The 15,714-nt window shown below is 24.3% G+C and overlaps 3 protein-coding genes and 1 long non-coding RNA gene across 6 annotated transcripts; 2 read left to right on the forward strand and 2 right to left on the reverse strand.

Annotated features, from left to right (window-relative positions):
• The first annotated feature begins 4,611 nt into the window (after positions 1 to 4,611).
• LOC122855302 lies at positions 4,612 to 11,144 on the forward strand. Of its 2 annotated transcripts, none has more exons than XM_044156561.1 (4): positions 4,612 to 4,718; positions 4,828 to 4,901; positions 8,008 to 8,799; positions 8,875 to 11,144. In XM_044156561.1, exons 3-4 carry the CDS (start codon positions 8,021 to 8,023, stop codon positions 10,979 to 10,981), a joined length of 2,886 nt encoding a protein of 961 aa, XP_044012496.1. In that variant the 5' UTR covers positions 4,612 to 4,718; positions 4,828 to 4,901; positions 8,008 to 8,020; the 3' UTR covers positions 10,982 to 11,144. The 2 variants fall into 2 exon arrangements, with proteins under 2 accessions (XP_044012496.1, XP_044012497.1); XM_044156562.1 differs by having other exon boundaries at positions 4,828 to 4,892.
• LOC122855305 lies at positions 5,106 to 5,570 on the reverse strand. The gene is made up of 2 exons (XR_006374056.1): positions 5,269 to 5,570; positions 5,106 to 5,179 (listed from the first exon to the last, which is right to left on the reverse strand). It is a non-coding gene; the product is annotated as an uncharacterized LOC122855305 (long non-coding RNA).
• Positions 11,145 to 11,261: 117 nt separating the features above from the next.
• Positions 11,262 to 14,575, forward strand: LOC122855303 (probable hydroxyacid-oxoacid transhydrogenase, mitochondrial). Of its 2 annotated transcripts, none has more exons than XM_044156563.1 (6): positions 11,262 to 11,996; positions 12,136 to 12,244; positions 12,315 to 12,578; positions 12,646 to 13,278; positions 13,344 to 13,625; positions 13,695 to 14,575. In XM_044156563.1, the coding sequence occupies exons 1-6, from the start codon at positions 11,944 to 11,946 to the stop codon at positions 13,776 to 13,778; spliced, it is 1,425 nt and encodes a 474-aa protein (XP_044012498.1). In that variant the 5' UTR covers positions 11,262 to 11,943; the 3' UTR covers positions 13,779 to 14,575. The 2 variants fall into 2 exon arrangements, with proteins under 2 accessions (XP_044012498.1, XP_044012500.1); XM_044156565.1 differs by lacking the exon at positions 11,262 to 11,996 and adding an exon at positions 12,016 to 12,034.
• LOC122855304 (carbonic anhydrase 2-like) lies at positions 13,900 to 15,360 on the reverse strand. The gene is made up of 6 exons (XM_044156566.1): positions 15,064 to 15,360; positions 14,786 to 14,971; positions 14,579 to 14,726; positions 14,399 to 14,504; positions 14,097 to 14,324; positions 13,900 to 14,013 (listed from the first exon to the last, which is right to left on the reverse strand). Exons 1-6 carry the CDS (start codon positions 15,167 to 15,169, stop codon positions 13,909 to 13,911), a joined length of 879 nt encoding a protein of 292 aa, XP_044012501.1. The 5' UTR covers positions 15,170 to 15,360; the 3' UTR covers positions 13,900 to 13,908.
• Between the last annotated feature and the right edge of the window lie 354 nt (positions 15,361 to 15,714).

Here is a 15,714-nt window from a genome sequence, read left to right on the forward strand (position 1 = left end):
AAATAATTATACTATATCTTGATTTGAAAAAAAAATTCAACTTAAATATAAATTCTTCATCATGTCATTGCATTTTCTCTTGTACAATAAAAAAAAAAGCTGAGAAATCAGTCAAGTGGAAAATGAAAAACTGTAAAAATATACAATATCCATATAGATCATGGTTAAAATATTAAGTCAAGAGTTGATAGTAATATGACACACTAGCGGTAATAAATAAAAGACACAAAAAATGATTTTTTTTATTTGAATATATAAAGGAAAAGTTACTTTCAAAGGAGATATAATACTTTTGTACTTTCACAGTAGCTATCATAATGCATTTATGACACTCACAAGTCAATTGGAAATATAATAACTTCACTTATCGATTTTAATTATTTTATTTTTTGATATATTTAGCCTCAATTAATATTGTCAGCATTGTTTTATTTATTTTTATACTCAATTTTATTATTAAGTAAAATAATTATATACTAGAAATATAATTATTGTTATTTAAATGAAATAATTATATATTAGACCATGGTCAAATGAATAATTATAATTGTAATTTAACTAAAAAATAAAATAATATAAATATATAAAATTACAGATAAGTATTTTTCTTAACATTAAAAATAAAATAAATTGTAATATAAATAAAACAAATAAATGAGTGAGTTAATGAATTGATTGAGTAAATAAAATAAATCAATTATATAATTTGAATAAATAAATTAATTAACTATAATATGTTTAAAAATAAATTTTTAATAATTTTTTTTTTTAGCTATAAATTAGATAAATATATAAATTAATTGATTAATTAACTAATTAGTCAAAAGGTAATAATTTAAATTCCTTTTTTTTTAAATTCATCATTACGTGATTTTTTTTTTTTGTTCACTTAAATGTACAAATATAGATTATTAAATTTGCGGATGCTTACAATTGCAGAAATAGTCGGTATTATATGAATGACAATTTTTTTTTTTTAGTCAGCATAGACGTATCAAATATATCAGTCAAATTAATTTAACCACGAGTAAAATATAACACGTTTAATAAAGCCCAACTACTTGTAATGATAAAAATAGATTTTCATATATCAAGTGCACGTAACATTGAAAATTTCCTAGGTCAGTATCAACAATACCTTTTTTAAATTAAAAATTATATATAAAAATAATTATTATTAATTCAATATTATATTAAATTAGAGGTCATTTTTTGGTCACGGTCGTCAACTTTATTTTCCGGAAATTTACACTTGCGTGATGAAGAAAAAGAAAAAAAAAAAATGTTATTTTTTTTTCTTCCTGTTTTTTTATTTTTAAGAATATATTTTTTAAACGATAGATGTTGAATTAATTTAAAAAACCCTGGTTCAGCTCAACTAGTCATTCTTTGATTTTAACACAAAATTTAATAGTCACGTTCATCCTCAATGATTATAAATAAACAAAATATATAATAATACTTTTTAAAGACACAAACAACGCATACAAAAATACACATAACACTGAATTTCTAAGATATTAGAGGAAAAAAAAAATACAACAAGTTGTTTAAGGCAACGACTAGTTACTTTTGCTTGTCTTCCAGTGAAATACATTCCATCTTGCGCCATTACCACCCATCAATGCTACTCGAAATGAAAAAAAAACCTAATAGAAAAAAAAACTTGTACCACGAGGAAGTTCAGAAACTCGTTGACGATTAATACCGACCTCAATATACCAGTCAAACATGATTTTTTTTTTTATTAACAATTATTCTTAGAATATAAAAAATTAAATAATAATAAAAATAAAACGAATTATTATTTTGTGTGTTGTATAAATTGGAGTGTTTTATGTAATATAGTGTCGAGTAGCAGAATGTCAAATGATTCGTCTCTTAATAGACTAACTTCCCGGACATACATTGACATTTTTTTTTTTTTTTTTTTTTTATTTCGCAGTAAGTACACAATCATTTTAGAATGGCAATGACATTGGTTGATATTAAGCATTATTAAAACGCACCACGAATTTAAAAAAAAAAAGAGGTAATGAAAGTGATTGATGCCAACAATTTGCAGCCGCACGTTGATCATTGGTATTCGACGGGTATAATTCATTCAAGCCTGAATATAATTAAGTTAGTGTTTAGAAAAAAAAATTTTGCATCAATTAAGGCTTAAAAAATTAATAAATTGATTGATTTTTGTTGATAAATTTATTTGATAAATATATTTAAAATTATAAAATTTGTTTTTTTCATTTTTATATTCAGTGAAGAACAGGAGGTAAAAAGATCAGAGGACTTTGCTTCATGCCAGCCGCAGTTCAAGATCATAAATTAAATAAAAAAAAAAAAATAACAAGGATATGGTTTCTATATAGATATGAACGTCATAATATTGTTGTCAAGGTCAATCAGCCGAACAACATCTAAATACGAATATTAATATGTATAGAATTTACGAAAAAAAATAATATAAATTTTTTTTTTCTTGATGAAATAAAGAGTTATATTATATCAAAGATATATGATGTAAATATTAAAAAATTAAATGTTTTTTTTTTTTTTTATAATACCATGTAGTTTATTATCAAGAATGATCTAATTTCGTCTTGATACAAACACCGAGAGTTCAACAAGATAATAAAACATATAGGCGCGTGTGTTTAGTACAAATATATCATTTATTTTATCTGATAAAATCCGATGAAAAAAGATAATGTTCATACGTATATATGTGAAGAATGATGGCGCACCTTTGGCGTATATTATTTTACGTCAAAAACAATTATTTTTATCCAAATGAATTTTTATACAAATGAATTTTTTGTAAAAATTTAAAAATATTAATTAAAAACTCATTATAAATATTTTATAAATTTGTAAGTATTATTAAAATTGACTTGTCATAATTTTTTCTAATAAATATTTCAAGTTTACAATGTAATTTTAATTGGCATTAGAAAAAATTTTCACTCGTCAATTTTAATTACTAATAACTCTTGGAGTCTTTGCCTCGCCCTTGGCTAATTTTATTTACAAAAAACTGTAATTTATTTTTAACAATAGCCAGAAAAAAAGAGAGAGAAAAAGAAAGGAAAGTTTTAAAAAATATAAATTTTTATTTTATTTAGAAATATTTTTTTTATCAATATGTAAACTTTCAATTTTTAAGGATGATACATTAGTCGCAATATATGTTGTTTTATTTGAAAGGTAAAAAAAAAATTACTACGCATTTGGTATAATACAGTTTTTTTTTTTATGTTTTTTTATTCAAGAGTATATTATTTCAAAGTCAACTTGATATATTGACTATTTATAAGTATAAACACTTGCAGGTTTACAAACAACTTTTTTATCTATTTCAAGATTTCATTTAATTTTTTTTTTTAATTTTAATCTTATTTAAAAAAAAACACTTATCATTTGATGGTTAAATAAACAACGTTCTTATCGACTTGTAATATTTTATCAACAGTTGATAATAAAGATAGCTACAATTGATATTGACCTTGAATTTTTTAATTCTTTTTTTTTTGTTAATAATAAATTTTTATTGTTTCTAGCCTCAACCTCATTAAATTATTAACTCAGCAATACTTAATGATAAAATAACATTAATATACATTATTACCTTAATAATGCTTATTAATGTCAATAATAATAACAAAACTTTTAAATATCATCATCAATGATTATTGTTCTAAAAATAAATTAAACCGTATATATTTACGTTTTTATAATTAAACTCATGTGTGCCAAGGAACCTTGAGTAACAATATAAAAAAAAAATTCCATGCTAAACAAAATATCGCCCACGTTGCAATATAAAACAGATCATCGTCTTAAAAATAATTCATTCTCATCTATATATATATTTATACAAAACGCATAAAAATAATCATTGCAATTTTGTTTTTTCTTTTAATTTTTTTTTTTACTTGCATAAATTTTTCACATACAATCTGATAATTAAATTAAATGGAAAAACAAGATAAGATAAGATAAGAATTTTAAGTTTAAACAGATGGCGCCAGTAGCTATCAAAAATGACCTGATTTCGGAGTAAAAAATTTTTACCTTATACAAAGTGATACAATGAGGCCCCATTGTGCTTGCCTGTGTGTGTGTATTGTTAAATAAAATAAAAATTCAAGTATCGAACACAAAAAAAAAAAAAAAATCAAAGCTGCGTGAGTTTAAAAATTATTGAACTCTAAGAGAGATCAGTATGTTTGCTTTAAAGTTACCTTTTCCTTTTTCCCCCACTTTTATAATGCCCCTTAACAGGGGCCTCTGGGCCCCCGCACTGATGCTTCTTATTCCACTCCCCGCCGCCTCCTTTTCTCCCTCCTCAACATACCCTTCGTTCATTTTTCATTATTTATTTTTTTTATATTCCTCCAGGTTAGTATCCTCTTTTATTTCATTTTCATCTCATTTTTCATCTCATTTTTCTGTAGACTCCCTTCTCCAAAGGGGGCCTCAATATCCCCCCTATTCTCCTCTTGCCCTCCAGCCCCCCTCTCCTAATTTATCAAATGAATCAGTCCCTTTTTGTCTCTCTCAGGCGCTTTAAAATACTGACTTGTGTGTGCAACAAAGAATAACCATATGGCCCCACTCCTCATGTTCAACAAAACTTCGATACGTACGCTTACAAATTCCTCTGTATACCCGCGTCTCGAGTTGTTCTACTCACTTCTACCAATGTCGACATTTATTTTGTACGTAAAATATAATTAATATATAAAAATACGTGGTTAATTAATTAATAATTATTATTTGTGATTTGTTTTTTATACCCCAGTTATTAATAAATTATTATTTTTTTAGTTTTTAGGCTTTTGAGTTAAAAGTGTACTTAAAGAGAAAAAAAAAGGAATTAATTTTTAAATCAGGTAAAATATGTAAGTTTAAATTATATTTATTTAATATATTCTTTTAATATTATTATTATCTTGTTTTTTTTTTTTATGTATAATAATATAATTCATCTATTTGAATAATTTTTATATAAATATATTTTTTTTTTTTTTGGCTTTTGGTATAATTTTTATTTATTTGAAAACGTTTATTTGTAATGGCTGACGATTTTGTGTGTTTCCTTTTTCAATTTACCTTACCCTTGATTTTTCATCTCACATTACGCCCACTTGCATTACTTGCATTTATTCATACTGTCATACTTGAAAAATAATAATAAATTAAATAAACGAATATAACGGTATATTTTATTATTTGACGCATCAAAATAATTTATTTATTTATTTTTACCTGGACAAATACAGTCTTTTATTTCGTATTTTCTTTCTTTAAATTATTAATACAATATTGTTATTATTATTAATTTTCTTTCAAAATAATAAAATTTAATGCAGCTGTAAAAAAATTTAAAAAAGTTACTGTCAACTCAAACAGGTGTTCAGTAGTTTTTTTTTTAAAATAATTATTTATTATTTTTTACACAGCGAGGTCACATGACTGCTGCAATTTTCTCTTTTATTCATAATAAATTAAAATTAACATGCACGTAAAATAAAAAAATATATTGATAATAAAACAGATGGAAAATGATGAAATGTAGAAAAATTCAAGATAAAAAGTTATGCAAATGAACACAAAACGATTTAAAAAATGGGGTACACAGGGACATTGGGATCTTATTATCATTTATAAAACAATTAAAAAAAAAACATTTTCGATAAATTAAGGTATGTTTGTTTTTTTTTTTTTTACTTGTAGAAATATTTTCAAACTTTGAATAACTATGACGTCTTAAATATTTATAAAAATCATTAACTAAATAATTACATTGATAAATAATAAATTCAATATTTAATTATGCATATTTTACCTTACCCGTGTTGTATTTAAACTAAAAATAAAAAATTTATATTCAGCATCAAATTAAGACTTGAAAATGATAAAAATTTCGATAAATCTGTTCATGATTAATTTCATTTACCACTTGCATAAACAATAATAATATTATTTTTTAAAAATATATTCAAACAAAGAAACTAGATATCTTTTAAAAAAATAATAATACAATAATATCTTTGTACTTTGTAATAATGATACAATAAAAATAATATAAAAAAATATTACTGATTACAAAAATATTACTCATTCAATAGTTTATTATTAATATCAGTAATTTATCAATCAAGCAACGAATAATACAATCCAAATAATTCATATAATCATAATTATTTATTCGAAAAAAATAATAACAATAATTTAAACAACATAAAAGTATCGAAAATATAATTTATCAGACATTTGATGATTCATAATGAATTGTTTACAGTTACTCATATTATAATTTGAATTTTTAAATAACAAAAAAACAGCTTTATAAATTTATCAACAATAAATAAAATTATATTATTGATGTAATAAATAATTAATAAATTAATTTACAAGAACCTTTGAGGTATAAATATGTGTTTACTGGTGATATACATGGACAAATAAATGATAAGACATTATTTTTTTTCTTATATCGTTATCCATGCGATAAATTTATGTATGAACGGGTTTTTTGTATTTTAAGATAAGCTTGACTTTACTTGGTTTTCATACAACATACATATTGTTTTGTTATATTTTTATTATTTTTTTTTGGCACAGAAATTTTATCAAAAGATAGAAAAAATATTAATAATATTATCATTATTCAATTAAAACTTGAGATAAAAAATATCCAGGTGATGTCATGATTTAAAAAATAAAATATCTATGTTCTTTGCTATTTAAAAAATAGTTGTTGTTAAATAATTATTATTTCAATTTTCATATAAATATTTATGAAAAAAAAAAAAAAAAGTCTGCTGACCATTTGTCAGGAAACGATGATGATGCAAATATTTTTAAAAAAATAAAAAAGTCAGGTAGCTAATGTGATGGATATTTTGTGCGTGTCGTTTGAAGATAAAAGAAAAAAAAAAAAAATCTTAAATATATAGAGAGAAAGAATTTGTGTATATAGGTAATATTGTGAATATGGATTTTGAAAATTTAAAAAAGAATTGATGAAGCATTGGTATTACCGCTGAACACCTGCTTATATATTTATCTCTTGTCTCTCCTTTTATTATTATTTTAATATAATTTCAAATGGCTAAGAGAGAGAGCAAATTGAAGACCAGGTAAAATGCGCAATAAAATATAGTATGGTAGACACACAACTTGAAGCAACATGAATAAAAATATATATATATTTTATCGGTGGGAACAAAGAATCAACACGAGCAGCATGCTACAAGTTGTGCTTCTATATATACACTCAACTTTCCAGCATCTTCCAGTCCCTTATTTTCTCATCTCTTCCGTTTTTTTTTTATATTTTATTTTCTCTTCTTGATTCACATTGGAGCCTGCAAGATGCCATCGACACACAGCTGGTCAATGCCATCACAAAAATTTTTCAGTATACATTTCGTGGACAAATCGTGGATCTTATTTTTTTTTTTTCCATCAAGATATACCCAAAAAATATACTATGACCACCTCTGAGTTATTCATAAATATGTCTAGACTGTCTGCGACAATATTCAAAAGATACGTTACACCATAACTAGCCAAGTCTATTGTAATTCGATTCGCATGAGATGCTTTTTTTTCTATATAATAATTTATTATTCTTCAGCTTGTATTACTGAACCTGAGAAATATAGCTTTTTTTTTTTTTCAATAATCAATGTTTGTGTATGGACAGTATAAGATAAAAAAATTATCATTTGACTGATAAGATTTGAGACTCTAGCCACGTAGTTTTATTTTTTAAGACACTTGTGTGTTCCTCAATGTAATATAAGGAGAAACCTTGAAATCAATTCTACACATTGTATGATTTTTAAAAACCAGTTTTCCCACTATCAATACAAATTGAATTGCAAGTTACTTGTTGGTTTTTATATATATTTATTAAATGACGTTATGTATGACGTTTTATTTTTTATATTTATACACATTATAATACATATTTTTTTATTTTTTTTTTCATTACAGAAAAAGATAAATAATGGAGAGGCGCAGCAGGAAAATTATGCTGCTGCCATTGTTGGTATTGGCATTGTCAAGTTTTTTATATGTCAAAGCTGATCCATTAGATGGATTAAAAAAAGTCAAAGATTTATCACAAAATCATCCGAAAAATTTACAACTTCAAAGTATTGATGAGCTATTAAAAATAAATCTATCAGATGATACATCAAAAGGTGATTTAAGTGATGAACAAGTTGATGAATTTTCAAAAGTACTTGCTGATCCAAAAAAAATTCTACAACAAGAAATAAATGTATTAAGTAATACAAATACAAATAATAATGAGGATGCTGTTACTGAAAAAAAAATTAAAAAAATATTTGTAAATGTTGCTGAATCAGTTAGAAAAAAAGCTGATAATATTAAGAAAAATATTGAAAAAGAACAAGATTTATTGAAATATAATATAAACAAAGTAACTGAATCATCACAAAAAATTATAAATAATTTTATAAATGGTAAATTAAGTGATAATAAAAAACTCCATGCATTGGTTAATGATGAAAATAATATTGATGATGATGATGATGATGAAGTAGATGATGAAAATGACGACGATGAAGAAGATGATATTGATGATGACGATGAGGATGATGTTATTGGTGATGGAGATGAAGATGAAGATGATGACGATGACGATGATGATGACGATGATGATGATACAATTGAAGACATAAAAACTGATGAAGAAATTATGGCAGAATGTCCAGATTATTGTCGTTGTAGTGGACAATATTCAGCTTCAACAACTGCTGTGTAAATATTTTAATTTTTAGTATAATATATTTATTTAAATGCCAAATTATTAATTTCATTTTTATTATATTTCAGTTGCAGTAAACTTATTGATAGAAAAAAATCATTTACCTCTGCAATAAGTCATCTTAAAATTGAAAATGCTGATGATTTAAAACTTGGACCACATGAATTAATTGAAAAAGGTTTACAAAAATTAGAATCAATAACAATAACTGGTTCACGTATATCAATGCTTGATCGTTCATCATTTGATGGTTTAACATATTTATTTTCTGTTAATATGAGTAAAGATGGTAATGTTAATATTCATCCAAATATATTTGAAAATAATACACAATTAAGTCTTCTTGCAATATCTGGTCATTCTAACTGGCAAAATTGGACAACAAATAATGATTATTTATTTAATGCACCAAGTGTTACTGAACTTGATTTTTCATGGAATGAAGTATCACATTTACCACCAAGAGCATTTTATAAAATGCCAAATTTAGTATATCTTAATTTAAAATCAAATCGTCTTGGTAAAATTGATAGAAAATTATTTGAACCATTAAAATCACTTATTGAACTTGATTTATCAAGTAATATGTTATCAAATATACCATCTGATGTATTTGTTGGTATTGAATTACAAACATTAAGAATTGGTGATAATTTTTTGCATTCATTACATACAATTAATGCAACAAAATTAACAACACTTGATGTATCAAATAATCATATTAAAATAATTGAACAAAATGATTTTTCAAATTTACAATCATTAGAAAATTTAATAATATCATGGAATAATTTACATAGAATTCATGATCATGCATTTGCACATATTAAAGAACTTGATCATCTTGATATTAGTGGTAATAATTTAACATTTTTAAGTGATCATCATTTTCGTAATAATCCAAGACTTGAAATATTATTAATAAATGATAATCCAAATTTACGTGTTATACCAAAATTCATATTAAAAGGAATGGAATATAATAAATTTAATATATATCGTTTTGAATGTGCAAATTGTGGTTTACGTAATATATCATATGGTACATTTGATACAATGCCAGCATTAAGTAAATTAAATCTTGCTAAAAATTACATAGCTGATTTACCAAATGGTTTATTTAAATCATTGTCATCACTTAGTGAACTTGATTTATCTGATAATGCAATAACATTTATTAAACCAACTATGTTTGATGGTGCTGTTTCATTATCAAAACTTAATATTGCTAATAATCCAATTACATCACTTCAAGTTGAAGCATTTAAAAGTACAAAATCATTATCACATCTTGATGTTAGTGGTTGTTTCTTACGTAGAATTTGGAGTGAAGCAAGAACACCATTTAAATCATTACGTTATTTAACAGTATATGAAAATAAATTAGAACATATTACAGTTGAAGAATTAAAAGCAATGCCAAAATTATCATCACTTGATTTATCTGGTAATCCATTTGTTTGTGATAATGATTTTATGAAATCAATGGAATATTTAATTAAACTTGGAATCAAACAAACTCATGATAATCCAATAATAAGTAATATTCAAAGTAGTGAAAATATAGCTGATGCTTATAATATTCATAATTTTTGGAGTGATCTTGTTAAAAAAGTATGTTTATCTGTTGATGATGGACCACCACCAAGACGTATGCCAAAACCATCAATTAAAAAACAACAACAACAACAACCAATATATCCACAAGATATAAATCATTCTGAATTATCAAGAAATGATATTGAAAAAATTGAAGAAGCATTTAATAATCATGGACAAGTTATTGATGATGATAGTAATGATAATTGGTCAGAAAGTGATATACCAGATGAAGATGATGTTGATTGTATTGATAATTGTGATGAAATTAAAAATAAATCAATGTATCTTAGTTGGTATGGTGGACAACTTTGGCCATTATTAGTTGGATTATTATTTATTGGTACAATGATTTTAATAATATTACAAATTTCATATTACATGAAACAAAGAAATGGTCATTCACCTGTTTTACGAGGTTTAAGTTTATATCCAGGTCTTGATGGAAGTAAAAATAGTGGAGCTGTTTATAAACAACTTCAGGAAGAAATTCCAACACCTAAAATGACAAAACGAGGTGGATTTTTTTTAATAAGTCCTTGGACACAAAGTGATGTCATTCCAGAGAGTGTTTAAAAGAAGAAAAATATTATTTTATTTTTTTCATAAATCCTCGCTGGATCGATGACATTTTTTTTTTTTTTTTTTTATTTTTTTTTTGCTTATTTACAATCGCCAAACATTATCAGCAATTAAATTTTAAAATAATGCGACAATCGAAACTTCGAATCGATGCCAGCTTGAACAAAATATTATTACTACTAAAAAAAAAAAAAAAAAGAAATCAATTTATGATACTTGTCTATTCCAAGAAAAAGAAAATAATATTTTTTTTTTTTTTGTTCTTTAATAATTACGTGCCTTACTTACATATATTATTATTATTATCATAATTATCATTTTTTTTTTTTTCTGATAATAATATTGATAAGAATATAAAAATTATTATTATTTTTTAACAAGTTAAAAATTGTGTATGAATATTTTGAAAAAAAAAAAAAGATAATCATAAAAAAATAATAATGGTTCTAATACGTTTTTTTATAATAATATTATTCAGAGAAATTATGCGAATAAATGCATAAACATTTTATTTTATACGTTAATACGTATTTTCATTAAATGTAAATAATTATAAATTTTTAAGTAAACAATATCAATTGATAACAAATATATTAGGAATAAAAATTAAAAAAAAAAATTTAAATAACGTTTTTGTGTTTTTTATTTGTTCCTTTTTTGATTATTTATTTTTAATTCTTTCTAATGGATATTTAAATACTAATTGATAAATATCAGAGTCGTTGAGGTGGTGGGGTATTGAGAATAATAAAAAAATAAAAAATCAACGTACAGGCAAGATAAAATTGAATAATTTGTTGGAAGTGGGGGAAAGTCGTCCAACAAGTTAAATGTGTTACTGTAAAAGTTCTATAGAAACAAATAAATTGTTAAATAAAATAAATAATATTTATATTATTAATATAAAAATATAAAAATTCAATTTTTAAATTAATAAATTTATTAATTTTTTTGATATGTATTCGAGAAAACGTGTTGTTGATTTACTTCAAGTTATATCTTCACAATCGTGAGTTTATTAATACGACCTACTTCAATCACATCAGTGTGAATAAAATATTCTTGACATTATCTTGCTGTTAAATTTAAAATCACATATTTTTCAGTTTATTTTTATTTATATTGAATTAATTTAATATTTTTTTTAGATGCAAATGTCCAGCTCATGGAAATCCAGGTTCAACAATTATTCATAATCATGAAAAATTTAATTATTCATTATTGAATAATAGTGAGACTAAAGAGTACGCATTTGAGGTAGAAAAATATTAATTATTAAAAATTAATTCAAGAATATTTAAATGATAATTTTTTTGATTGTTTTTAGATGGCTTGTTCAACAGTTCGTTATGGAATTGGAGTTACTAAAGAGTTAGGAATGGATTTACAAAATTTTGGAGTTAAAAAAACTTGTCTTATGACAGATTCAAATTTAGTAAATTTATCACCAGTTAAAAGTGCTCTTGATAGCCTGACAAAATATGGTATTAATTTTGATGTTTATGATAAAGTACGTGTTGAACCAACTGAAACGAGTCTTCAAGATTCAATTGAGTTTACTAAAAATGGAAATTATGATTCATTTGTTGCAGTAAGATGATTTTTTTATATTTAATTATATTTATATTATTGAAAATTAATGATAAATATTTATTAAGGTTGGTGGTGGTTCAGTAATGGATACATGTAAAGCTGCAAATTTATATACAAGTGATAAAAATGCTGAATTTCTTGATTATGTTAATGCACCAATTGGTAAAGCAAAGCCAATATTAGTTAATTTAAAACCATTAATAGCTGTACCAACAACATCAGGTACTGGTTCTGAAACAACTGGTGTATCAATATTTGATTATCGTCCATTAAAAGCTAAAACTGGTATTGCAAATCGTGCATTAAGACCAACACTTGGTATTATTGATCCATTACATACACTAACATTACCAGAAAGAGTTTGTGCATATTCTGGATTTGATGTATTATGTCATGCACTTGAATCATTTACTGCAATTCCATATACTGAAAGATTACCATGTCCAACAAATCCAATTTTAAGACCAGCTTATCAAGGAAGTAATCCAGTTAGTGATGTATGGGCTAGATTTGCATTAAATATTATGAAAAAATATTTTGAAAGAGCTGTTTATAATCAAGATGATTTAGAAGCTAGAAGTAATATGCATTTGGCAAGTACAATGGCTGGTGTTGGATTTGGTAATGCTGGTGTTCATCTTTGTCATGGTTTAAGTTATCCAATAAGTGGTAATGCACCAAAAAAATTTTTTCCAAAGGTATTTAATTAATTATAAATTGTATAACAATTAAATTTTATTATTAAGCTATTGTAACTTTAAAGGGATACAGTGATGATCATCCAATTGTACCACATGGTTTATCAGTTGTAATATCAGCACCAGCTGTTTTTTCATTTACTGGTAAAGCATGTCCAGAAAGACATCTTGAAGCTGCTGAATTACTTGGTGCTGATATTAGTAATTGTAAAAAAGCTGATGCTGGTTATATTCTTGCTGATGTTGTTAGAAAATATATGAGTAAAATGAAAATTGAAAATGGTCTATCAGCAATTGGTTTTGATAAAAATATTATTCCAACACTTGTTGATGGAACTTTACCACAGGTACATATTTATTATAAACATATTGTAATTATTTATAATTATTTTATATATTTTTATTTTTCTATTTAGCATCGTATCACAAAATTAGCACCAAGAGAACAAAGTGAAGAAGATTTATCAAAATTATTTGAAGATTCATTTGAGATTTATTAAATTTATATTTTTGTTATTAATTGTTATACTTGATAATTGAATTTGAACAATAATTATTTTTATTTAATCAATTTAAATATTATTTTTTACACAATTTTTATAGACAACATTTATACAAGATTACACTCGTTTAACGGAATTCATAATAGAATATTTTACGTCCATTCAATGGTTGAGTTGGTCGGTTATCATGATCATCACCATGAGATAATTTTAACGACCTTATTTTTTTAATCTATAAAATAAAAAACAGAACAAAAAGTTATTACTCAATTTTAAATGTAAAAAAACAAAAAAAAAAAACAATTAAAATTTCACCTGGTCTTCAGTCATGTCGTAAGGTTTCAATGCTAAAAACCATGTGACAACTTCAAGACATCGTGGTGTTGTCAATGATCCATTGTAAGATACCCAACTTGGTGTATCTCGAAGAACTTCAAAATCTGATAATAGAAAATTATCAATATGTGCAGAGCTGCCTTCATCACGAACTTTTTCAGCTGCATTTATTATATCTTGAATAGCAGTTGAATTTTTACTTGTAACCTGTGCATAAAATTACTTATTTATTTCTATTTTATCATAATAATTAATAAATAAAAAATCAAATTTAAACTTACATTATAAAAAGAGGCAATAACCATAATACCATCTTGATAATTTGATGCATTTACAATTGTTTTATATTCACGTTTAAAATGTACCATATGTACTTCCAGGGGTAATCTAAAATATGTAAAATTAATATAACTATTTGCTTGTAATTAAATTGTTGTTAATGATGATTTTTATATTTATACCCATGTCCATTTATTGTGTGTTCACTTCCTTCAGTGTTATGAGCTCCCCAATGAAAATGTAAATTAGAAAATACATATTCAGGACTATCTTCCTCAACACTTAGGTATGGAATCCAATGATTCATCTTCCATTGGACATCTAATTGAACTGAAAAAATTATTAACATTAGTAAAATGTTTTTTGATATGAATTTATTAAATTAATACCTGAATGACCATTATTTGTTAGTGTCATGTTTTCTGGAGGATTTTGATAATTATTCCAAATGAATTCCATAGTTTGTTTTGTGACCATATCATCTCCAAATGTTATGTCGATTGGTGATTGTTTGGAACCAGCACAGTCCTTTGGAAACATGTCTTTCCACATATCAGGATGTTGATAATCCCAGCCTACAAAAAATAAATTTAAATAAAACATTAAATTTCTTTAAAATTAATATACATTTATTTTTATTTTTTTTTATATTTAGCTCTTTTTTTACCTGAAGAATTTGATGCATTGGATTGATGTTTAAATAAAAAAAAACCAACAAATAATACTAGTACCACCGAAAAAAAGGCTATTATTAATTTTAATGATTTTTCCATGTTTCTATTGATATTGTTGGACAGTTTTTAGATATTTTTAGATCAAAGTAAATAGCTACACTTGTGAACTATTATATTTTTGTTTAATTATTTAAAAAATGCCAATTATTTCATTTAAATTAATAATAATTAACTGCAAGAATATTTAGTTATCTAACAATGTTAGAAAACGTGTGCTTGTCTTTTTTTTCTAAGCCGTCGTAAAAGGTTAAGTCCTTCTTTCTAGTTTCTCTTTTCTATTATATTAGAAATTATTTTTTTCACGCATTGTGTTTAGCACGCCTGTGGTCAATAAAAAAACCTATTGATTTTTTCTATTTCCAGATGACTATATTTTCTAAAAATGGTCACATATTTGAATTCAATTTTCGGGCTTTTATTTTTTTTTTTTTCTGCCGAATTTGTCCGTAATTTTCCGAATTTTTTTCGTTGTACTCCGAATTACTTCCCCGTGTATTTCGAATATACTCCGAAATACTTGAATTAAAATATTTTTAAATTCAACTAATTCTAAACAAAAAACATGGATAAAAGGGGCAAAAAAA

Source organism: Aphidius gifuensis, linkage group LG4 (genome assembly GCF_014905175.1).
Source record: "Aphidius gifuensis isolate YNYX2018 linkage group LG4, ASM1490517v1, whole genome shotgun sequence".
NCBI classification, from domain to species: Eukaryota; Metazoa; Arthropoda; class Insecta; order Hymenoptera; family Braconidae; genus Aphidius; species Aphidius gifuensis.

Bases quoted from the DNA above. Each gene is read 5' to 3' on its own strand.
- LOC122855303 (XM_044156563.1), top strand. From the start codon at position 11,944: ATGTATTCGAGAAAACGTGTTGTTGATTTACTTCAAGTTATATCTTCA. The intron at 13,279-13,343 runs GTATTTAATTAA...GTAACTTTAAAG, and splicing joins CAAAAAAATTTTTTCCAAAG to GGATACAGTGATGATCATCC. The intron at 13,626-13,694 runs GTACATATTTAT...TTTTCTATTTAG, and splicing joins TTGATGGAACTTTACCACAG to CATCGTATCACAAAATTAGC.
- LOC122855302 (XM_044156561.1), top strand. From the start codon at position 8,021: ATGGAGAGGCGCAGCAGGAAAATTATGCTGCTGCCATTGTTGGTATTG. The intron at 8,800-8,874 runs GTAAATATTTTA...ATTATATTTCAG, and splicing joins TCAGCTTCAACAACTGCTGT to TTGCAGTAAACTTATTGATA.
- LOC122855304 (XM_044156566.1), bottom strand. From the start codon at position 15,169: ATGGAAAAATCATTAAAATTAATAATAGCCTTTTTTTCGGTGGTACTA. The intron at 14,505-14,578 runs GTATAAATATAA...TACATATTTTAG, and splicing joins CACACAATAAATGGACATGG to ATTACCCCTGGAAGTACATA. The intron at 14,325-14,398 runs GTAAGTTTAAAT...TTTTATGCACAG, and splicing joins TTATTGCCTCTTTTTATAAT to GTTACAAGTAAAAATTCAAC.